This window comes from Hevea brasiliensis, chromosome 2 (assembly GCF_030052815.1).
Source record: "Hevea brasiliensis isolate MT/VB/25A 57/8 chromosome 2, ASM3005281v1, whole genome shotgun sequence".
Taxonomy (NCBI): Eukaryota; Viridiplantae; Streptophyta; class Magnoliopsida; order Malpighiales; family Euphorbiaceae; genus Hevea; species Hevea brasiliensis.
Genome location: NC_079494.1, coordinates 116271936 through 116292970, shown reverse-complemented (window position 1 = coordinate 116292970; position 21035 = coordinate 116271936). Strand labels below are relative to the sequence as shown.

The 21035-nt window shown below is 36.7% G+C and overlaps 1 protein-coding gene across 1 annotated transcript; it reads right to left on the bottom strand.

The window, feature by feature from the left end:
* Window positions 1–14463: 14463 nt before the first annotated feature.
* LOC110664928 (sulfate transporter 3.1) lies at window positions 14464–19081 on the bottom strand. The gene is made up of 12 exons (XM_021824835.2): window positions 18572–19081; window positions 18248–18455; window positions 17732–17903; window positions 17532–17597; window positions 17159–17272; window positions 16303–16419; window positions 16077–16203; window positions 15674–15960; window positions 15370–15560; window positions 15183–15268; window positions 15007–15083; window positions 14464–14913 (listed from the first exon to the last, which is right to left on the bottom strand). The coding sequence occupies exons 1-12, from the start codon at window positions 18906–18908 to the stop codon at window positions 14725–14727; spliced, it is 1971 nt and encodes a 656-aa protein (XP_021680527.2). The 5' UTR covers window positions 18909–19081; the 3' UTR covers window positions 14464–14724.
* Between the last annotated feature and the right edge of the window lie 1954 nt (window positions 19082–21035).

The following is a 21035-nucleotide window of genomic DNA, read 5'->3' as shown; positions in this document are numbered from 1 at the left end:
TATAACATTTTTATATTTACATCAAGATTATCTACGAGGGTATAAAATAATACCCGTACATAATGGTCAGAGTAGTCCTCGATTTAACAGCAGCTCACTCTGCTACTTTCTCCTTGCTCTTATCTGCGACAGCAAAATAAGCTATCGCTGAGTATAAAAATACTCAGTGGTGCACAATAAAAATTTAAAATGCAATAAATAAATCATTCATTGCCAAACACAATTTAAATATTTCTCAGTCATATTTCGCAAATCTCAAAGCTCATAACAACACCATTTTGTCAAATAATCTATTAAACACAGTTTAGTCAAACAATTTCATAAACACAGTGTTGCCAAAGTCATACACAACTTAAGCCATGACACAAAATTTCCAATCAATGCCGCGTTGTATACCACGACAAAGCAATCTCAACCCTATTAATCGAAATCAACGAGGGAGGTGGCTAGCTAGCTAATGAGTACTCATCCGATCTACAACCTCAACTGGCAAGCCAGAGAGGGAGGAAAATAAAGGATCTCAACCCCATAAATGGAAGAGGAATAATGTGATACTGTCATGCTAAGTGTGAACATAAAATCAATTCAAATCAATTTATTCAAACAATTTATGAGAAATTTAATCAATTTCCAAAGTCACATTTACGATTATAAAATGGCAACACAGTACATAATTAATCAAAGAAGTTAAGTTTTTGAGATTAAAATATTTAAACAATTATTATTGTGCACAAACCTGAATTGCTTTTTCATTTTCCTCTTTTTTTTTCTATTTATTTTTCTATTAGTTCTTTAATTTAATTCTCGATTCTGAAATTTTCTTTTCTCTGATTTTATTTGACAGTTAGGTCAGGAGTCAGCTCTCGGGGTCAATTGACCAAATTGCCCCTCGCCGGTTCATCACGGTTTGCAAATAATTTCATATTTCTTCTGGCTCCCTGACCTAATTATTTGACTGGCTTAACAGTTCCTTTTCGAGATTTTCTCTTTTTCACTGTGTTCATAAGGGTCCTAAGGACCGCGGCGTCACATTTTAAGGTTCAAATTTTGAGTTTAAAACGACTTCGCAGTCGTTCCCGAGGATGTCACCCATCGCTGTAACTCTCGGCTCGTTTAACTTCTTATGTTCTATTTTTCTTATTTATACTTAACTAATTGAACATTACTATTTATTTGTGTTTATGGCTTCTCTAGTTGTCTTAAGTATGGTTCTAATCCCCTTAATTGTCCGGACCGACATCGGTCACCAGAACAGTGAAATATACCAGGCTATACAAATAGGGGTGTTACAATTCTCCCCCCTTAAAATAAATTTCGTCTCGAAATTTTTACCTGGTATCAATCTCTGAACAGCTGTGGGTGTTGTCTCCTCATGTCCTCCTCTCGTTCCCAAGTAGCTTCTTGGCCCGAATGATGGTTCCACAGCACTTTTACCAATGGTATCTGCTTGTTCCGTAGTTGCTTCACCTCATAAGCCAGAATCTTTATGGGTTCTTCTTCATATGTGAGGTCTGGATTTACTTCAATTTCTTCTACTGGTAGTACATGAGATGGGTCTGATCGATACCTCCTTAACATCGACACATGGAAGACGTTATGTATCTTCTCTAACTCGGGAGGTAGTGCCAAACGATAAGCCAAAGGACCCACTCTTTCCAATACCTCATATGGCCCAATAAAACGAGGACTTAGTTTCCCCTTCCTGCCGAATCTCATAATCCTCTTCTAAGGAGAAACCTTGAGGAAAACTTTCTCACCCACTGCATACTCAATATCCCTTCTTTTCAAATCAACATAGGACTTTTGATGGTCTGATGCAGATTTAAGTCGATCTCTAATCACCCTGATTTTCTCTTCAGTCTGTTGAACAATTTCGGGTCCAATCATTTTTCTTTCACCCACGTCATCCCAACACAATGGGGTTCTACATTTCCTGCCATACAAAGCTTCATATGGAGGCATCCCAATGCTTGATTGGTAGCTGTTGTTGTAAGCAAACTCAATCAAAGGCAAGTGTGTATCCCAACTACCCTCAAACTCAATCACACAAGCCCGTAGCATGTCCTCCAAGATCCGAATTACCCTCTCGGGTGGCCATGCATGCGTGGGTGGAATGCGATCTTGAAGTTCAATCTAGTTCCTAGAGCTCTCTCAAGACTACCCAAGAATCTAGAAGTGAACCTAGGATCTGCATGCGTCGATGGATACCGGCACTCCATGAAGCCTCACAATCTCATCAATGTACAACCCGCCAATCTGTCTAGGCGTAGTCTATTGATTTGTGAGAAAATGAGCAGACTTAGTTAGTGCATGACAATGACCCATACTGCATCATGACTCTTCTGTGTCCTCGGAAGTCCCATTACAAAATCCATAGTTATTCTTTCCCATTTCTATTCTGGCACTGACAGTGGATGTAACAACCCAGTTGATACTTGATGCTCTGCCTTTACTTGCTGACAAGTTAGGCATTTGGATACAAACTCTGCCACATCTCTCTTTAAACCCATCCACTAGTAATGCTCCTTTAGCCCTCTATATATTTTTGTACCACCAGGGTGCATAGCAAAAGGAGACTCATGTGCTTCCTTCAAAATGAGCTGCCTCAAATCAATATCATTAGGAACACATATTCTACCCTGGTGTAGCAATAGACCATCATCTCGGATTGAGAACTCTGGTTTCTTGCCCTGCCGAACTTCTTCCAACAACTTCTGATACTTTTCATAATTCTGAGCAGCCATTCTGATCTGATCAATTAACACTGGCTATACATGCCATGCAACTACTGTCTGCCCTTCATCATTAATCTCTAAACTGGCATGTAATAATCTCAACTCATATACCAAAGACAAAGGAGTAACCAGTAGACTTGCCATAGTCTTGCGACTTAGGGCATCAGCCACAACATTAGCCTTCCCTGGCTGATAGTCTATCAGATAATCATAGTCTTTTATCAACTCTAACCATCTCCTCTGTCTCAAATTCAACTCTTTTTGGGTGCCCAAATACTTCAAACTCTTATAATCTGTGTAGATGTAACATTTCTCCCCATACAAATAGTGCCTCCAGATCTTAAAAGCAAACACAATGGCTGCAAGCTCCAAATCATGTGTCGGATAATTCCTCTCATGCTGTTTTAGCTGGCGTGATGCATAGGCAATGACATTCCGATCTTGCATCAACACACAACCTAACCCATTGTGAGAAGCATCGCTGTAAACTGTATATTCTTTACCCGGTGTAGGTAAAGTCAAGACTGGAGCCTCAGTCAAATATCTTTTCAATTCATCAAAACTTTGCTGGCATTTGTCCGTCCACTGAAATTTCACATCCTTTCTAAGTAGCTTGGTCAATGGAGATGCCGACATGGAAAATCCCTTTACAAATCGACGGTAGTATCCCGCTAACCCCAGAAAACTGCGAATCTCCATGACATTTCTGGGTGGCTTCCAATGGGGCGACTTCAATCTTGCTAGGATCTACCTTAATACCCTCTGCTGATACTATGTGCCCCAAAAAGGATATCTCCTTCAGCCAAAATTCACATTTTGACAATTTGGCATATAGCTGTTTCTCCCTTAAAGTCTGCAGTACAATCCGCAGATGTCTATCATGCTCTTCTGCATTCCTCGAATAGACCAATATATCATCGATAAATACCACAACAAACTGGTCGAGGTATAGTCTGAAGATAGTGTTCATCAGATCCATAAAAGCAGCCGGAGCATTAGTTAACCCGAATGGCATGACCAAGAACTCATAATGGCCATAGCGGGTTCTGAAGGCAGTTTTAGGAATACTCTGCTCTTGTACTTTCAGCTGATAATAACCTGATCTCAGGTCAATTTTGGAGAACATAGCTACACCCCTCAACTGATCAAACAAGTCATCAATGCGAGGCAATGGGTATCTGTTCTTTATTGTCACCTTATTCAACTGCCGATAATCAATGCATAATCGGAGAGTGCCATCCTTCTTCTTTACAAACAACACTGGCGCTCCTCAAGGTGACACACTAGGGCGAATGAAGCCCTTATCAAGCAGTTCTTGCAACTGCACTTTCAATTCTTTTAGTTCTGCTGGTGCCATTTTGTATGGTGTTATGGAGATTGGGTCCACACCAGGCATAACATCAATTTCAAACTGCACTTCTCTTTCTGGAGGTAATCCTGGCAATTCATCAGGAAACACATTCGGAAAGTCACATCTGATAGGAATGTCCTCGATCTTTGGACTCCCACTTGGGTGTCTATCACATGTGCCAAGTACGCCTCACACCCTTTTCTAATCATTTTTACGGCGGTCTTTGAAATGATGTTTGAAGGTAATAACTGTCTCTCCTCATGTATTACTACATCACCATACTGAGAAAGACCAAAAGTGACTGTCTTCAGTCTACAGTCAATCGTGGCGTGATGCCTGGCTAACCAATCCATGCCCAAGATAATGTCATAATCTCTGAAGGGCATTTTAATTAAATCAGACAAAAAGGTGTGTCCTTGGATCACCAAAGGAAAGTCCCTATATAGCCTATTTACCCTGACCTCCTGGCCTAATGGACTAGTTACTAGCACATCATAGTCCATTGGTACACCTTTGAATAGCGATAGAACACATCACCCTAGCACTAACATACGAATGTGTGGAGCCAGGATCAAATAACACATACACATCTTGGTCAAGGATGGAGAAAATACCAGCTACTACGTCTGATGTTTCAGCTTCCTCCCTCTGATGCATAGTATACACTCTGACTAGTGCGCCATCGATCTTGGTGGTTAATGGTGCTCGACTTCAGGAGTGCTACGGGACCCCTACCTCTGCCTCTACCTCTAGCAGCTGATGGTGACCCTCTAGGTGCAGAGACTTGGGCTGATCCTTCCGATGTAGCAAAAGATCCAGGCCGGCACGGATTAGTGCAATCCTTGGCGAAATGTCCGCTCCCTCCACAGTTAAAACATGCGCCAGTAGCTTTGAAACAAACCCGCCATGAGTTTTCCCACAAGTTTCACTAAATGCTTGATAGAGATCCTCGAGAAGCTTGTTGGGTCGGTGACCAAACCGGGGTGGTCTTTGGCCGAAAATGCGCCTTTCTTGGGATCTACGGGAGCTGGATCCCCCAAACTATTTCCTCTTGCCAGAAACACTCTCAGATGTTTGCCCCGTAGTCTTTTCAGTTTTCTCTTTCTCTTGTGAACCCTTCTTCACTGCCCCTTCAGATTCTATCCTTTCTAGTTCCAAGGCCTGTGAGATCAATTCTGAAATTCGATGTCCAAACCCACAACTTGCATCCTCGGACTTGGCCTTAGCCGGACTCAAACCTCTTGCATCTGTCTGCGGGGTGGAGACTAAGCTTCGACATAGTGGCTTAGCCTTGAGAAGTCTCTCTCATATTCTGCTATGGTTCGGTCCCCTTGTTTCAAACTCAGGAATTCTTGCAACTTCATATCCACATATGCATCGGGAACCCATTTCTGTCGAAACTCCCTCAGGAAGTCTGTCCATGTCAGCACAGGTGGCTCAACCAGGCTGTGGTGGATGGTCTTCCACCATTCATATGCATCCCCTTGTAACAAGGAAACAGAATACTCAAACTTCATCTCTTCCGTACACTGCAGTTTTCTGAAAACTCGTTCCATTCTTTCCAACCAGCTTACGCCTCTAGTGGATCCACGATTGCCTTTAAACTCGGTGGCCCCAAATTTCATCGCTTTTCATATTGCCTAGTGAAATTTGTGGTTGTGCTACAAATCGGCATCCGAGCTTGGGGTGGCACATTACCCGCCATTTCTTTGGAAGAACGCAGACCATCTGTTGTACAAATTGAGCAGGAAGCTGCGGTCTTTGGGCAGAGCCGAGTGGTGACCCACTCACGTTACGGAGTCTTTGGGGCTTCCTCTTGAACCTCAGCCTCAACAGATTGTTCTTCGGAATGATCTCCTCCTTCCATTCCGTTTTCCCAAATTTTCTACTTCCTGAGATTAAACACAAGGAGGTTGACCTCCGTTAGTGCATATTCCTGATGTAAATATGTCATATGTATCAATTTAAGACACTTGAGCAGTTGTACTTATCAATAAAATGTTCATACACATAGTCAAAATTTATTGAAAAACCATGCTCTGATACCACTAAAACATGTCACACCTTACCCCTCTGTAAGGCATAACATGATCCCATAGAATACTTAATGAACTACCGAACTTCACCTAACGCTAACTCATTAAGTACCCTACAAGGGATTTTAAAATAATTTTCTTACATTTTGGAAGTGGTGAGCATTTTGGTGAGAATTAAAAACCATTTAATCAAAGTTTAAATACTAGTAAAAATTTTGTCCATTTTAAATTTTGCCGCAAATTTTATAAAAATTTTGACTGAGTTCCATTTGAAAACAGGAGAAAACAGTTCTTCAATTACCTAAAAAAAACACTTCCAAAAATATTTCACAACTCCCAACCTTCAATAACCCAATCAACTCAGTTCAACACACTTCAAAATAATTTCACAATACAATTCAAGATTTCTCATCTCAAAATATTTAATATTTCCATTCACAAAGCATAAAGCAGGAAATTTATATGTACAAATATTAAATTTACAGAAGAAAATCTAAAATAATATTATTACAATTTATTTACAACTGCTCAACTACATTGATACATATAACATTTTTATATTTACATCAAGATTATCTACGAGGGTATAAAATAATACCCGTACAAAATGGTCAGAGTAGTCCTCGATTTAACAGCAGCTTACTCTGCTGCTTTCTCCTTGCTCTTATCTGCGACAGCAAAATAAGCTATCGCTGAGTATAAAAATACTCAGTGGTGCACAATAAAAATTTAAAATGCAATAAATAAATCATTCATTGCCAAACACAATTTAAATATTTCTCAGTCATATTTCACAAATCTCAAAGCTCATAACAATACTATTTTGTCAAATAATCTATTAAACACAGTTTAGTCAAACAATTTCATAAATACAGTGTTGCCAAAGTCATACACAACTTAAGCCATGACACAAAATTTCCGATCAATGCCGCGTTGTACACCATGACAAAGCAATCTCAACCCCATTAATCGAAATCAATGAGGGAGGTGGCTAGCTAGCTAATGAGTACTCATCCGATCTACAACCTCAACTGGCAAGCCAGAGAGGGAGGAAAATAAACGATCTCAACCCCATAAATGGAGGAGGAATAATGTGATACTGTCATGCTAAGTGTGAACATAAAATCAATTCAAATCAATTTATTCAAACAATTTATGAGAAATTTAATCAATTTCCAAAGTCACATTTACGATTATAAAATGGCAACACAGTACATAATTAATCAAAGAAGTTAAGTTTTTGAGATTAAAATATTTAAACAATTATTATTGTGCACAAACCTGACTTGAGTCGCCTTGAAGCCTTGACTCAGTGTCTTCGAATTTCCAAGTCTTTTTCAGCTGAAACACACAGTTTCACAGTGTTTCAGTACCATAACTTAGCATAAATTCAAAAATAAATTTCACTTCATTTTTACCTAGCTTTAATGTACTAATTTCGACGTTCTCGAAATTTTTGTGTTTCGGGTTACTATTCACTACACTATTCAAGTCAAATTGTTGACTTTTTAAGGCTTAATAGGTATGGGAACTCCAACTTCACCCACATACCACATTTTGGTCATTAAATTTGTTGGTTTTGGTCATTCTCTCAAAGCTTAAGTCCTTTTGGCCAAATTGTCAAATTTTCAGTTTTGGTGCTCCAAGTTGCACTGTTCCATTGGTCAATCTACTGTTGGAATTTGGCAAAACTTCCTTCATAGAAAATGTTCCTTAATGTCTTAAGTTTATTCTCATTTTTGAATCACCTCAATTGGAGTTTTGTAGCTCAAGTTATAGCCCTTTGAATCAAGGCTGCCGGATGAAAAATAACCCAGATTTTCTGGGCAGTTTTGGTGCTGGCAGATTTGGGTCACCAACTTGGGGTGGCCAAATGGCTTGGTTGCTGGCAGAATTTGGACTTGTGTTCTTCATGAAAGTTTTAGGTCTATATGTGATCTAACTACTGGTAAAATTTCAGGTCAATTTGACCTGCCTAGCTCGAGTTATGACCAAATGAACAAACACTGTTCATTTGGTCAGTTTGTACAGTGGCAGCCTGCTCTCATTTCACTTTGGTCAATTGGTTCACTAAGTTTTAGTCAGTTTTTGGCCATGGTTCCTCAATGAAAATTGTGGCATTTTATGTCTATTTTCATCTTTAATTGATGGCATATCAATTGGACTTGTAAAATTTCCGTTTTGGTCCTTCAAAGTTGGTTTGGTCATGCTTCCAGCAGCATGACCATTCAACCTCCGAATTTGGCTTCACTTCCAACAATTCAAACACATCTCCTTTGGTCATTATTGACCATTTTTTCACCTCACAACCGGTCAAACATGCCATTTACTCATTTCTCCAAATTTTGGTTCACAAACCCTAACATTCAAACCCTAACTCATCCATCTCATGCATTTAATCACAATTAGTGCACTTAATCTTAACCATTCAACTAATCAAAGCTTTTAAACTCATTCTAATGCATCAAACCATACAATTTCATACTCTCCTCAACCAGGCCGAAATTTCAGTTTGGTCCTTCTCCCATGTTTTTATTTCATTTTAAGGTTATTTACAAGCTCTTAATGCCATATAAACACTAATTAAACAAAGAAAAATTGAGGTTTGTATTACCAACCTTGAGCAGAATTTTCTTCCTCCTTTTCTTCAAATTTTCCTCCTTTCTTTCTTGCTCAATCCTCTTCTCAAGTTGCCTAGATAAGCTTTAACTATGGTGGCTTACTTTTCTATGGTGAAATCTTATGATATACAAGCTCAAAATTGAGCTTTAATGGAGTTTGTGGAGAGGGAGAATTGAGAGAGGGAGTGAGGCGGCAAGTTTATGGAAGAAGAAGTGATTTTAGTTTTTTTTTTCTTTTGTTTTCTTTTATTTATTTTGCTATGGAAGACCATAAAAATTTAATTTAATAAATAATTTAATTAATTCTTTTATGACATCATGCATGAGGTCATGCATGATGTCATCACCTTTTTGCTTTTTCATTTTCCTCTTTTTTTTTCTATTTATTTTTCTATTAGTTCTTTAATTTAATTCTTGATTCTGAAATTTTTTTTCTCCGATTTTATTTGACAGTTAGGTCAGGAGTCAGCTCTCGGGGTCAATTGACCAAATTGCCCCTCGCCGGTTCATCCCGGTTTGTAAATAATTCCATATTTCTTCCGGCTCCCTGACCTAATTATTTGACTGGCTTAACAGTTCCTTTTCGTGATTTTCTCTTTTCCACTATGTTCATAAGGGTCCTACGGACCGCGGCGTCACATTTTACGGTTCGAAATTTGAGTTTAAAACGACTTCGCAGTCGTTCCCGAGGAGATCACCCATCGCTGTGACTCTCGGCTCGTTTAACTTCTTATGTTCTGTTTTTCTTATTTATACTTAACTAATTGAACATTACTAATTATTTGTGTTTATGGCTTCTCTAGTTGTCTTAAGTATGGTTCTAATCCCCTTAATTGTCCGGACCGACATCGATCACCGGAACAGTGAAATACACCAGGCTATACAAATAGGGGTGTTACAGATGGGTAATAACCTAGTCAAGCATCTATAGTGAGATATAAAACAATATCATAAATCTCTTTATCCTTTTTGTGAGCATAAATCACAACACAATTCAATTCAATGTCAATTTCAATATCCAAAAATTTTTATGCTCATCACAATTCAAAATAAATTTTATCCATTCCCATGTCAAGTTTGTTTCAATCAAAATTTTTCCAAAGCTAACTTTATTTAATTCATGACAAAATAAAATCATAACTAATTTCATTTTGTAAAACTAAACTCATTCATACCATAACACATTTCAATAATTGTTGAGATAAATTCAATATTTGGTAAACATAATACAATAAGAAATGAAATCATTTAGTCAAAAAACATATGAAGAAACATAACCAATACAAATACTAGTTGTGCACAAACCTCTTTGTTGACTAGTTTACTCCAAATTTCGATTTTTCCTTGAAAATCCCTTTCCAGTCTCTTTTTCAACTGAAATACATAATTTACAGTGTTTCAGTATCATAACTTATAATAAATCTAATAAATAATTTATGTCTACTGAATGCTAGCCCTAATATGCTTAAATTAACGTTCTTTAAAATTTGCATTTCGGGGTTACTATTCATGACACTATTCAAGTTAAAATATTGACTTTCTTATGCTTAATAGGTATGTGAATTCCAATTACACCCAAAAACCACATTTTGAGTGTCAAATTTGTTGGTCTTGGATGCCATTTCAATTTCTAACTCTCCTAAGAGAAATTGCCATTTTTCAGCTTTGATCCCCTATTTTGCATTATTCCATTGGTTTAGTTATTATAGAAATTTGGCTAAGTGTCCTTCATCAAAGTTGTTCCTTATTGTCTTATCTTTAATTTTCTTTTTGAATCACTCAATTTGGAGTTTTGTAGGCCAAGATATGGTCATTTTACTAAGGCTGACCATATTGGTGTTACCCAGAATTTCTGGGCTTGTTTAGGTTCTGGCAGTTTTGGACAACTAAATTTAGGTGGAAATTTCATTTGGTTATGGGTAGAATTTGGGTTGGTGTTCTTCATGAAAGTTGTAGTGTTATGTCATAGCTTTCCAATGCCACAACAATCAGGTCATTTGGACCTGCCTAGGCTAAGTTATGGCCAAATAAACAAATATTATTCATTTGGTCATTTTTGTACAGTGGCAGTGCACATTACCCGGATTTGACCTAATTGTTCACTATCTAAATGTCATTTTCTGGGCATGGTTTCTGAATAAAAATTGTGTCTTTATATGTCTAATTTCATTTCTAATTGGCCTCACACCAATTGGGTTGGTAAAATTTCAGTTTTGATCCCTGAAAGAGACTTAGATCAGGCTGTCCAGTAGTGACCCCTCACCAATCCAAATTTGACTTAACTTCTCACCATTCAACACATTCTAAATTACACCATTTAACCATTTTAAACCTCACTTAGGTTAAAGTAAATCAATTTACCAAATTCTCAAAATTTTCCCCCAAACCCTAAGGGTCAAGAACCCTAATTTTTCTACTTGATTAAATTCTTGCAATTAAAGTGTATAAACACTATCTAAACACTAAATTAAGCTTAATTACACTTTTAATTCCCTCAAAATCCATTAAACCCTACCCCTTATAATGTTGGCCAAAATTCCATTAGTCCCTTAATCTAACATTTTTGTTTGATTTTTACACAATTCCTAAGTTAATTCAATTATATGTACATAAATTTAAAGAGAGAAATTGAAATTCACTACTAGCCTCTTTCTTCAATTTCTCAAGCTCTAATTTCTTCAATTTCTTCTTCCTTTTCCTTCTTCAGTCTTCTTTTCAAGTTGCAAGGGCAAGGTTTAATTAAGTGAGTTGGGAAATTAGGGCTAAGTTTGGTGTTTAATCAAGCTCCAAATGAGCTTTAATGGTGGTTTGTGAGAGAAAGATGGGAGAGAAGAGAGAGGTGTGGGTCACGGCACCAGGAAAAAGAAATAGAGATGTAATTTTTTTCTTGTCATTTTATGTCATTATCTCATAATTGTCATAATTAGAAAATATAAATTATTAAGTCATGCTTAGGTCACACTAGTGATGTCATAATTCTTATTTTAATTTCCTTTTATTTTCCTTTGTTTTCTTCATACTTTTTCAATTTAAATCTATACTTCAAAATTTTCATTTCTCAGATTTTATTGGACAATTAGGTCAAGAGTCACCTTTAAGGGTGAGTTGACCAATTCGCCCCTCGCCGGTTTGATCCAGTTTGCAAATAATTCGGCGTTTCTTTCGGAGCCCTGACCTAATTATTTGACCTACTTATCAGCTCTTTTCTGCGATTTTCTCTTTTCCACTAGGTTTGTAATAGTTCTTAGGACTGCAGTGTCATAATTTTTCATTCAAAATTGGAGTTAGGGCTGACCTCGCAGTCACTTCCCAGTAAAGTCTCCCATCGCTGTGACCATCGGCTCATTTAACTTTTTATGCATTGTTTTTTTTATTTATACTTAACCTTCTAATCAGGACTATTTATTTTCGTTCAGGGCTTTTCTAGGTGTCTTAACATGTTTCTAATCCTCTTAATTGTCCGGAATGGCACCAGTTACCGGAACAGTGAAATATACTAGGCTATGCATATAGGGGTGTTACATTTAGGCCAACCACCAAGGCCTCAGAATATGACAGAGCTTCAATATTATTTCCTCAATCTCTTGGCTTCTCAATATCCTGGAACTGGACTGCTCTTCACTGCCTTCTGTTTTAGCCTGTTTAATTTCCCTAGCCCTTCTTTTCCATTTTTTCAACACTATTTCCCCTTTTATCTTATCTCCAGTTTTCTTAACTTCCTTTGAGACAATGGGAGATTCAGGACTAATACCCTTATTACGCTAGATTCCTTGGGGCACTTCCAAGTTAGAGGATTGAGGAAGAAAATGCTCAGCTCCTAGAATCTTGGCAATAACTGTTCGCTTTGGGCCAGAAATAATAGTTTCTGGTTTTGTCATACTGCAGGCCAGGTGAACAAGGAAATCAAAAGGCCAAGGTTCAGTCACATCAGAAACTGGACTGTTGGATTGGGTTATCTCTAACTTAGGCATATTAATCTGAAAGTTCTTTTTTCTTACTTCCCATGTTGAGAGGCCTTGATTCTCTTTATGAAATGGGCTATCAATATGAGACGGACTGGATATAAAAAGCACATTTCTCTTCTAGCCCACTAGGCCAATCTTCTGTTGTTCTATCTGGGAGCCACTCTCTTCACAGGATACGACAAAAGGAGATTTCTTACTTGCCCGTTCTTGAAGCTGATGGTTACTAAATTGTTGCCTGTCTGCCTTAACTCCTTCCTGATCTCCTATCTTTGAAGCTTCCTCTGTCAAGAGTATGTGTTGCTCAGAGATTGATCTGTCATCTGAAATCACAAGCGCTTGTGGGGGGCATATAGACTGTTTCACATTTTTATGGCTTAAGACTTCCTTAAGCAGTGTACTAGAGTTGATACTTGAAGATTGCTTACTGTCCTTCGACTTCTCTTCTTTGAAGGTCGAGGTATTATAATTAATACTCTCAGTTTGCCTCGATGAAAGAGATAATGCTAGCGATGGCAGAGCGTCATGAGGACGCGCCTCTGGGATAGCTATCGGCGAAGCTAGATCTTGGCTGCATGGAAGTTTGAGGACTCTATTTGATCCTTGCATGACACCCTAGGCATGTGAGTGTTGAATCAGGTTACTGGAAATAGAAGGATTACCCAGATTATTGTTTGCTTTTAGCCATGGACCAAACTTGAGCATTTTGCTGGATTGCTCTAATTGAAACAGAGGAATGAGGCTTTCTGGACACGTTCTCATAATATGGCCAATACGCCCACATCTGAAGCAAAACGTAGGTATCTTTTCATACTTGAATCACACCCAATCTTTTTTTATCCCATCCTTCGAATGAAAGAACCCCGTAGGTAGTGGTTTATTTACATCTAACCACACTTTGATCCGCAAATAAGATGACCAACCTTCAGAATTTGTTCCTGATTCATCTACCTCAATGAGACCTTCAAATAGCCGACTAATCCTTTCTGCATTTTATTTATTCCAAGTGCTTGGTGGTAGCCCTTGAATTTGCACCCAACAGCTACTTGTGGAAAAGTCAATCTCTTGAGGCATTTTGTCCGGAGGCCTTTTCTTTAGAATTATAAGATTGTTTTCGATTAACCATGGCCCTTTTGCTAGAATTTGCTCTACTATCTGTTCTCTAGCAAACCCAAAGATAAATAGCCCTGTAGGACCTCGCTTCACTTGAAACTCCACCTGATTACACCAAATCTTGCTAAAGGTGGATCTCAACACACATGGACTATACTTTTTTGCTGATATTACTTTTGCGATCAATTTGTCATTTGTGTGCTTTCGTCCTGCATCCGCACTTGATATCAATTCAAGAGACGGTTCTTCACAACTGAGAGATTCTGTCATGGTAATGATGTCTGAAAGGGTATGTTCAGTTGGATTCATAATAGAAGAGGATTGTAGAAAAGATAGATAGACTGAAGATGGGGAGTTGGGGAATAGTGGGTAGAGAATTAAGAGCTAGAAATTAATGCCGATCAAAGGTTTTAGTTTCAAAACAGTGACTCCGACACAGATACCAGACTAGAACTCCACTGCTAGGAGAAAACGATCATTCAATGTCTTTGTCCCTTGCTAAGTGATCCTCTTTAGTCTTTAATTTTTACCCATGTTATAAAAATTTCTGCTGCATATGAAACAAAAACTTTTCTTTCCAGATTTTAAAAAATTAAAAAATAAAAAAAGTGGCTAATTTGACCAATCCTGCGCATATGAACAAAATTGAAACAAACACTAGTAGCATGTGCAGGGGCCTTAAAAGCTCTGCCCTTGAATTTTCATGTATAAAAGAAGCATATTGTGCAACTTCTACATTGTTGGGGAAAGAAACATCTAAAAAGCATCCATCAGATCAACTTGGGCTTCACTTCAATTCCTGTTGATTTTACGATGCATATGCTAATTCCTAATTGATTGCACACTGCCTGTCTATATATGAAGAAAAACTCTTGCTTCTGCCCATCAAATGATTGAAGTTGTAGCTTAGACATTGTTATATGCCTCAGATTGATCATCTTTCATAGAGTTTGGCTTGCACGTGTGAAGCATGAAGTTGCATGCTGCCACCGCTTCTCCTACTGTCAAAAAGATCCATTCTTGGCCTATGTTCTCGATGAACTTGGACTTGTTTAGTTTCTTCATCACCTCGGATCCAGGGTTGGCCAATACAAGCTATATAGAAAACGAGTGAAAAAGTAACAACATATTAGTATATATAAAAGCAAATCTAATAAATAAAACCTTTAAAAATGAAAAAAGATGTACCTTGAGCCCTCTTCTATCAGTAATTTTCTTAACTTCCTCAAACATGCTGATTCCACTTGTGTCGATGTTACCAACAGCTGCCGAACAAGAACAAAAGGAGCATAACACAGTGAATTTGCCTTTCTTTTGCAACTTCATGTTCAAGAAGAAAATCAAAAGCATTTCCATGTACCTACCACTCATGTCCAGTATTACATACTGCAGGCTGGTTTCTGCTGAAGATTTTATCCTGTCTTCCTCTTCATCAATCCACCTTGAGATCCTGTTATTGTAGGCCTTATGGTGAGCTCACAGTCTCATGAAATTAAAGCATATATATACATATATATATGAAGCTTTTTCAATATAGCAATAAATATCAACCTCTCTCTCAGGTAGCTTGAATTGGCAAAGTAAATTGGAGCATCAATCTCAAGTATGAGAACTCCGGGAACAGTACTTGCATTTGGGTATTGTTCAACATTTCTGTAGATGATCGAATTTGGAATGTTCCCAAGAATAAAAGTTCTTGGTCTTGCAACAAACAGAAGCACCCTTAGCAAAGAAATTGCCACCTGCGCATTTTCACAAATGGCTAGATTAGTATATATAAAATTGTTTAGTTTCATGGAAATTAAAGAATTTCCCATATCAGGTGATTGAAGAAAACAGAGAATGCATAATATACCGCTAAGACCAAGCCCATCTCAACACTGCCAAAAACCACACCCACATAAGCGCTAATGCACACAATGAAGTCGAACTTGTCAACGTTCCATAGATGGATTGCTGCTTCGTAATCGATGAGGCCGAGCATAGCAGATATGATAATAGAGGAAAGCACCACAAGTGGAGTGTAATGGAACAAAGGAGTCAGGAACAAGAGTGTCATCATCACAGCCAAAGCCATAACAATGTTTGATACTGCTGTCTTGCATCCAGCATTGAAATTCACTGCCGATCGCGAAAATGGCCCTGGAATTTTCATTTTTCATTGACCAATTCAAGCTGTTAGTCCTGTACTCGGGGTTTGAAAATTACTAAACAATTCCACAAAGAAAATTAGAAAAAAAAAAAGGGAAGTTTGATACCTGTTGTGAGGTAGCAGGAAGTACAGGAACCTACAATGTTCATAGTCCCAATAGCAATCATCTCTTTGTTACCATCGATATGGTAATTCTTGAACATGGCAAAGCTTCTTCCCACTGCTATTCCTTCCTGTAATTCAATTAACACGTTAATTACTTCATTAATCAATTACCGGTAATAATCCTACGCATGCCAGCACAGAAAAAATATATGAGGATGGGCGCTTACAGCCAGAGCTATGACGCCAGTGATGATGCCTGTTTTGATAGCTGTCGTGAGATGAGGAGACACAAAAACCAGGTCACCGAAGGACGGTGGATTTAACCCTTTCTTCAAGTGTCCAATCTATACATAATTCCACCAATCAGAAACAAAATACAAAAAATCATCCACCAATCATGATTACACATTTAGAACGAGTACAGCTATTATTGCGAGGGGCCACCCAAGGAACAATTATTTGGATTGGCCCACATAAAAAAGTACCCATAAAAAAAAAGCCTATAACACGTGTATGGAACTCGGCATATCTTCCTCTTTCGGAGGATTATAAAATACTCTCTCACAGCACTCTCCTTTACAAGAGTGAATCTCCATATGATATAGAGAATAAATTTTATATAATTATAAAATATATATATATATAGGGATAGAGTCCACTTAATAAGCTCTTATCTCATTTTCTATTTCATTCTTAATAAATAGTAATATGGGATAAGAGGTAAAAAAAAAAGGTCTCTCATTTATGTGCTAAGAAGAAATTAACAGGTTGTTAAGAGATCTCAAAGCTAGGGGATGTGAAATAAGAGAAGAAGATTTTTTTGTTAATATCAGATTAAAAGTCTTGAATGTTCATTATTTCTTTTTGCAGTGGTTCAAAGAAAAACTTCATGCTCAAATGCTCATTATTTCTTTTTGCAGGTCACGTTTTCTTGCCTGTGTATGGCACTGAGACAAAAACACTTTTACAACTTAAATTTAGAAAGGGAAAGTACTTTTATAAATAAAAATTAGAAAGGGAAAGTGTTAGTATTAATTTCTTTTTATTATTGTTAAAATTAAATTTATGGGAATAAATGCTCACCACTTGAACTCCATGTCTCTCAGCATGTGTAAGATAAACAAGAAGGCTTCCCAAAACAACTGATGTCAAAGGTGCCATTGCTGATATCCAGAAGAACTTTGGTCGTCTCTTGGTCTGCATGCATTCAAATCATTATCGATTAATTAACTAAGCTCATTAATTTATATATATCGCAAACTCTAGCTTATAGCTAATTAACTGATCAATATGGAATTAAATCAATTTTTTATATGATTTAAAGTACTTAATTCTATTCTAACAGTAATTTTTTTTTATTTGTTACTTTTGAACAGTTATTTGACTGTGAAAGCTGAGATCAGAGTTATCATATGAAGTTTGCATTTAAGGGAAATATTAGGTTATAATTACTCACGAAATATCTGGTGGTGAGAAGGAAGAACAGAAAGCAACACCCAAGAACCGCACTTTCCCATCTCCACTGCAATAAGCAATTGATTAATGTTAGATTAGATCATAAAAGAAAGATATCTCATGATTAATCACGTTAATCATGATTTGATTTATTACTTAATTAAGCATGTGATTAGTACAATATTACTAGTAGAAGTGGACCTGGTGCGTTTGAGTGAAAACAGAACGCATGACTGAGACAACATCAGTGGCATGGGTGAAATGATCAAGACCCAATATTCCTTTTAGCTGTTGCAGGCAAACTACTGTTGCTGCTCCTGCCATAAAACCTACTATCGTTGCATGTGAAAGAAAGTCCACGATAAATCCTAGCCTGCACTTTAAACCATCATAATTAATTAATTTACTTGTTATTTTATGAATTATAAAAGACGAGGGCTACACTGTGTTATTCCATAATTTATAATTTAAAGAAAAAAAAAATACTAGCCATATGAGCTCGAGAAAGAGATGAGACAGAGAAAGATACAAGCATAAATGCGTAATGTTTCCCTGACCTTTCTGTCAAGTTAAGGCTTATATACGTGGCTTTAATTCTTGGTCTTAATAGAATATATAATGAGTGATTCATTAATTAAGTTGTGAATAATTAATAATAAATCTTGGATTTTTCTTTTCCTCAAAAAAAAGGGAAGGGAAAAAAATGATTTTACTTACCTTAACAGGCCCAGAGACGCTTGGAAAACTCCAGCAAAGAATGTTGCTGTGAAGGCTAGGTGAAGATAAAGCTTGGGGTTCTCATTAGCATTAACCTCATTTCCTAGCATAGAAGCTGTTAGGAGAGATGCAACAGCCACTGTCCCTACTGCCAAATCTCGTGAACTTCCCATCATTGCATAAACCAGTGGTGGAACAAAGCTTGAATCTGCGTTGAACATAAACAAAATCCAAGAACCCACTCGTTGAGAACCATTATTAATAAGATATAACTAGTTCGATCAGCTAAAATATGCTTTATTCTCTAGAATTTATAGTGCTTACAGAGGCCAAGAATTGGTGGCAAGTTAGCTAATTTTGCGTAACTTATCCCTTGAGGGATAGCAAGACTAGCAATAGTGATGCCAGCAATAAGATCAGCTTTCAAGAACTCCAAATTATAACGAGGAGCCCATTCAAGAATTGGCAAGAAATATTGGAGGCCTAATATGAGTTTCCGAGAAGGAGGTTGGTTCTTGAACTGCCTAAGTGGATCATCAGGAAAGAAAGTCTCTTTCAAATTATATTTCAGCGACTTGACAAAAGGCTGCGGCGGAGGAATGGCCACTCGATGAGCATACTCCACGTTAGAGGTCGGATAGACGCAGTCGGCGTTGCCCATGTGTGGAATAACTTCCGTTACAAAATTTAGCTATATATATTCAGCCACTAAATCCAGGGGCTGCTTAAAAAGCCGCAGCTAGTTTTAGTTAAGTGTATAATGGAGGTGTGGTTATGATTGAGAATGGAGATCAGGAAGAGAAAGGTAGAGGAGGTGGTGCAGTGACGAGACTGAAGGTGGTCATGGCTTTATAGAGGGAGAAGCTTTGCAGTTTCAGTGCGTGGAGGGACCCAGTTATTATTAATTAATAATAATTATTAGATTAATGTGAATTAGAGAGGGCTAATTGATAATGATTTTTTTTTTATTAGCTGCACTCCCCTGCCTACCTCATGCCATTTTCTTGTTTTCATCTGAATTTTTTTTGAACGTCCTTCCCCCACCCATCATATCCTCACTTGAGGTAGGATCCTGGAAGGCCGCCTACAATTCCAGGACGACTTGCCTAGTGCCACCGCGGCCTGTCGAGTTGAGGTGGTGCTCTCTCATTGGGTGGATGTCGAAGTGGGATGTCAACTCGACACGTGCTTGTTTGTTGTTGGTTCTGTTACCGTTAATCCGTGGTGAGTGATTGAATTATATTGTTAGGGATCATTAATAAATATACCAAAAGGAGAATTGTTTGACCCAATTTTTATTTTTGACGTGTTCTTGCTTTTAGCAAGTCTACTACGATTGATATTTCATATTTTTCATGGAGGAGAAATCAGTGAGCAAATTAAAATTATATTCTTAAAATCAAACTTGAACTGATTTCTTGTACGTTTCTGAATCTTTATCTTGCAGCTGATTTGGCTGTCACTTGATTAATTGCACCTGCAAAACACCATTAATCAAAAGCTTATGTGCAACCCTAAAACTCTGACGACAAACTTATTACGAAATAAAATTAATGATTATCATTGAAATAAATACGGTCAGAAATATTTAAACGCACGCAATAAAATTAGTTTAATTAATTTAAACGATAGTATTTATTTTTTTATTAGTCGAATTCAATTTTGATGAAGAGTATTTTAAAATTAATTTTAAATGAATCAGAGTTCACTCTTAAAATAACAAAAAATAGACTTAATTTTAATATATTTAAATTGATTTAAAAAATATTAAATATAAATATTAAAAAATAAAGTTTATATAATCATGGCATTTACAGGCCATAGTTGCCAGATAAACTTATTTATTTATTTTTTCATTACCCAAATGATAGGAGTTGGGACCTTAGTATTAGTCTTCTGGTCAAACTTGAAACGCTTAAACGAGTTGAGATTAAGGGCGCAAAACTGTTGCTTTTTAACGGCAAAATTTGACGGCCGGTGGCAGTCGCTGGGCCCCAACTACTTCTTTCTAAAGCTAAAGGCTAAAAGCCATAGCACTTGCGGGTATTATGCACCCAAACGGAAGCTCGGATCCTATCCGTTAAAGACACGTGTTAAATCATGTTGTTTATTTGGATATCGGTTTCCACTGGTCCGTGCCTTAAATTGGACCATTGCAATCTGCACGCCATGTTTTATTATTTTTTTTTTCTCTTAAAAAGATTTTTTATTTTTATTTTTATTTTTATTTTTATTTTTATTTTTATTTTTATTTTTTGTGAACATATTGATAGAGTTCTTAAAAGGATGACAATTCGCAGCTTTATAAGCAATTGTGAAGGTACACCCGTGACAAACATCTGTCTTCTTTTTGATAATTGTTAATTAACCAATCAAAATTGTTAATAATAATGGTAGAAAAACTTATTATTAGATATTGAATTTGGTTGATATTATAATTTAATTTGTTATATTTTTAAAAATAAAATAATTTATTTTTTTATTTATAATTTCATCAAAATTATAAATCTTTTCATTCGATATTATCATTAATTTAAATAAAAATATAAATATTTTTTTTATTTAATTAAAAAAATTATTATTTAACCTATAATTTTAATCAATATTATAATTTAATTTTTATATTTTAAAAATTAAATAATTTAATCCCTCACTTATGTTTCTCTTTGATTAAAATTAATTATTATTAAATAAATTAATTTTTTCTGTTCTGTAAAAAGAACTAAAGAAAAACTTTTAATAAGAACAAAGTTAATAAGGAAAAAATTCTAATAATTTAAGCAATTAT

Coding starts and splice junctions, on each gene's coding strand:
- LOC110664928 (XM_021824835.2), bottom strand. CDS start 18,908: ATGGGCAACGCCGACTGCGTCTATCCGACCTCTAACGTGGAGTATGCT. Junction 18,456..18,571: donor GCCACCAATTCTTGGCCTCT/GTAAGCACTATA, acceptor TGTTCAACGCAG/ATTCAAGCTTTGTTCCACCA. Junction 16,420..17,158: donor AGAGACATGGAGTTCAAGTG/GTGAGCATTTAT, acceptor AATTATGTATAG/ATTGGACACTTGAAGAAAGG.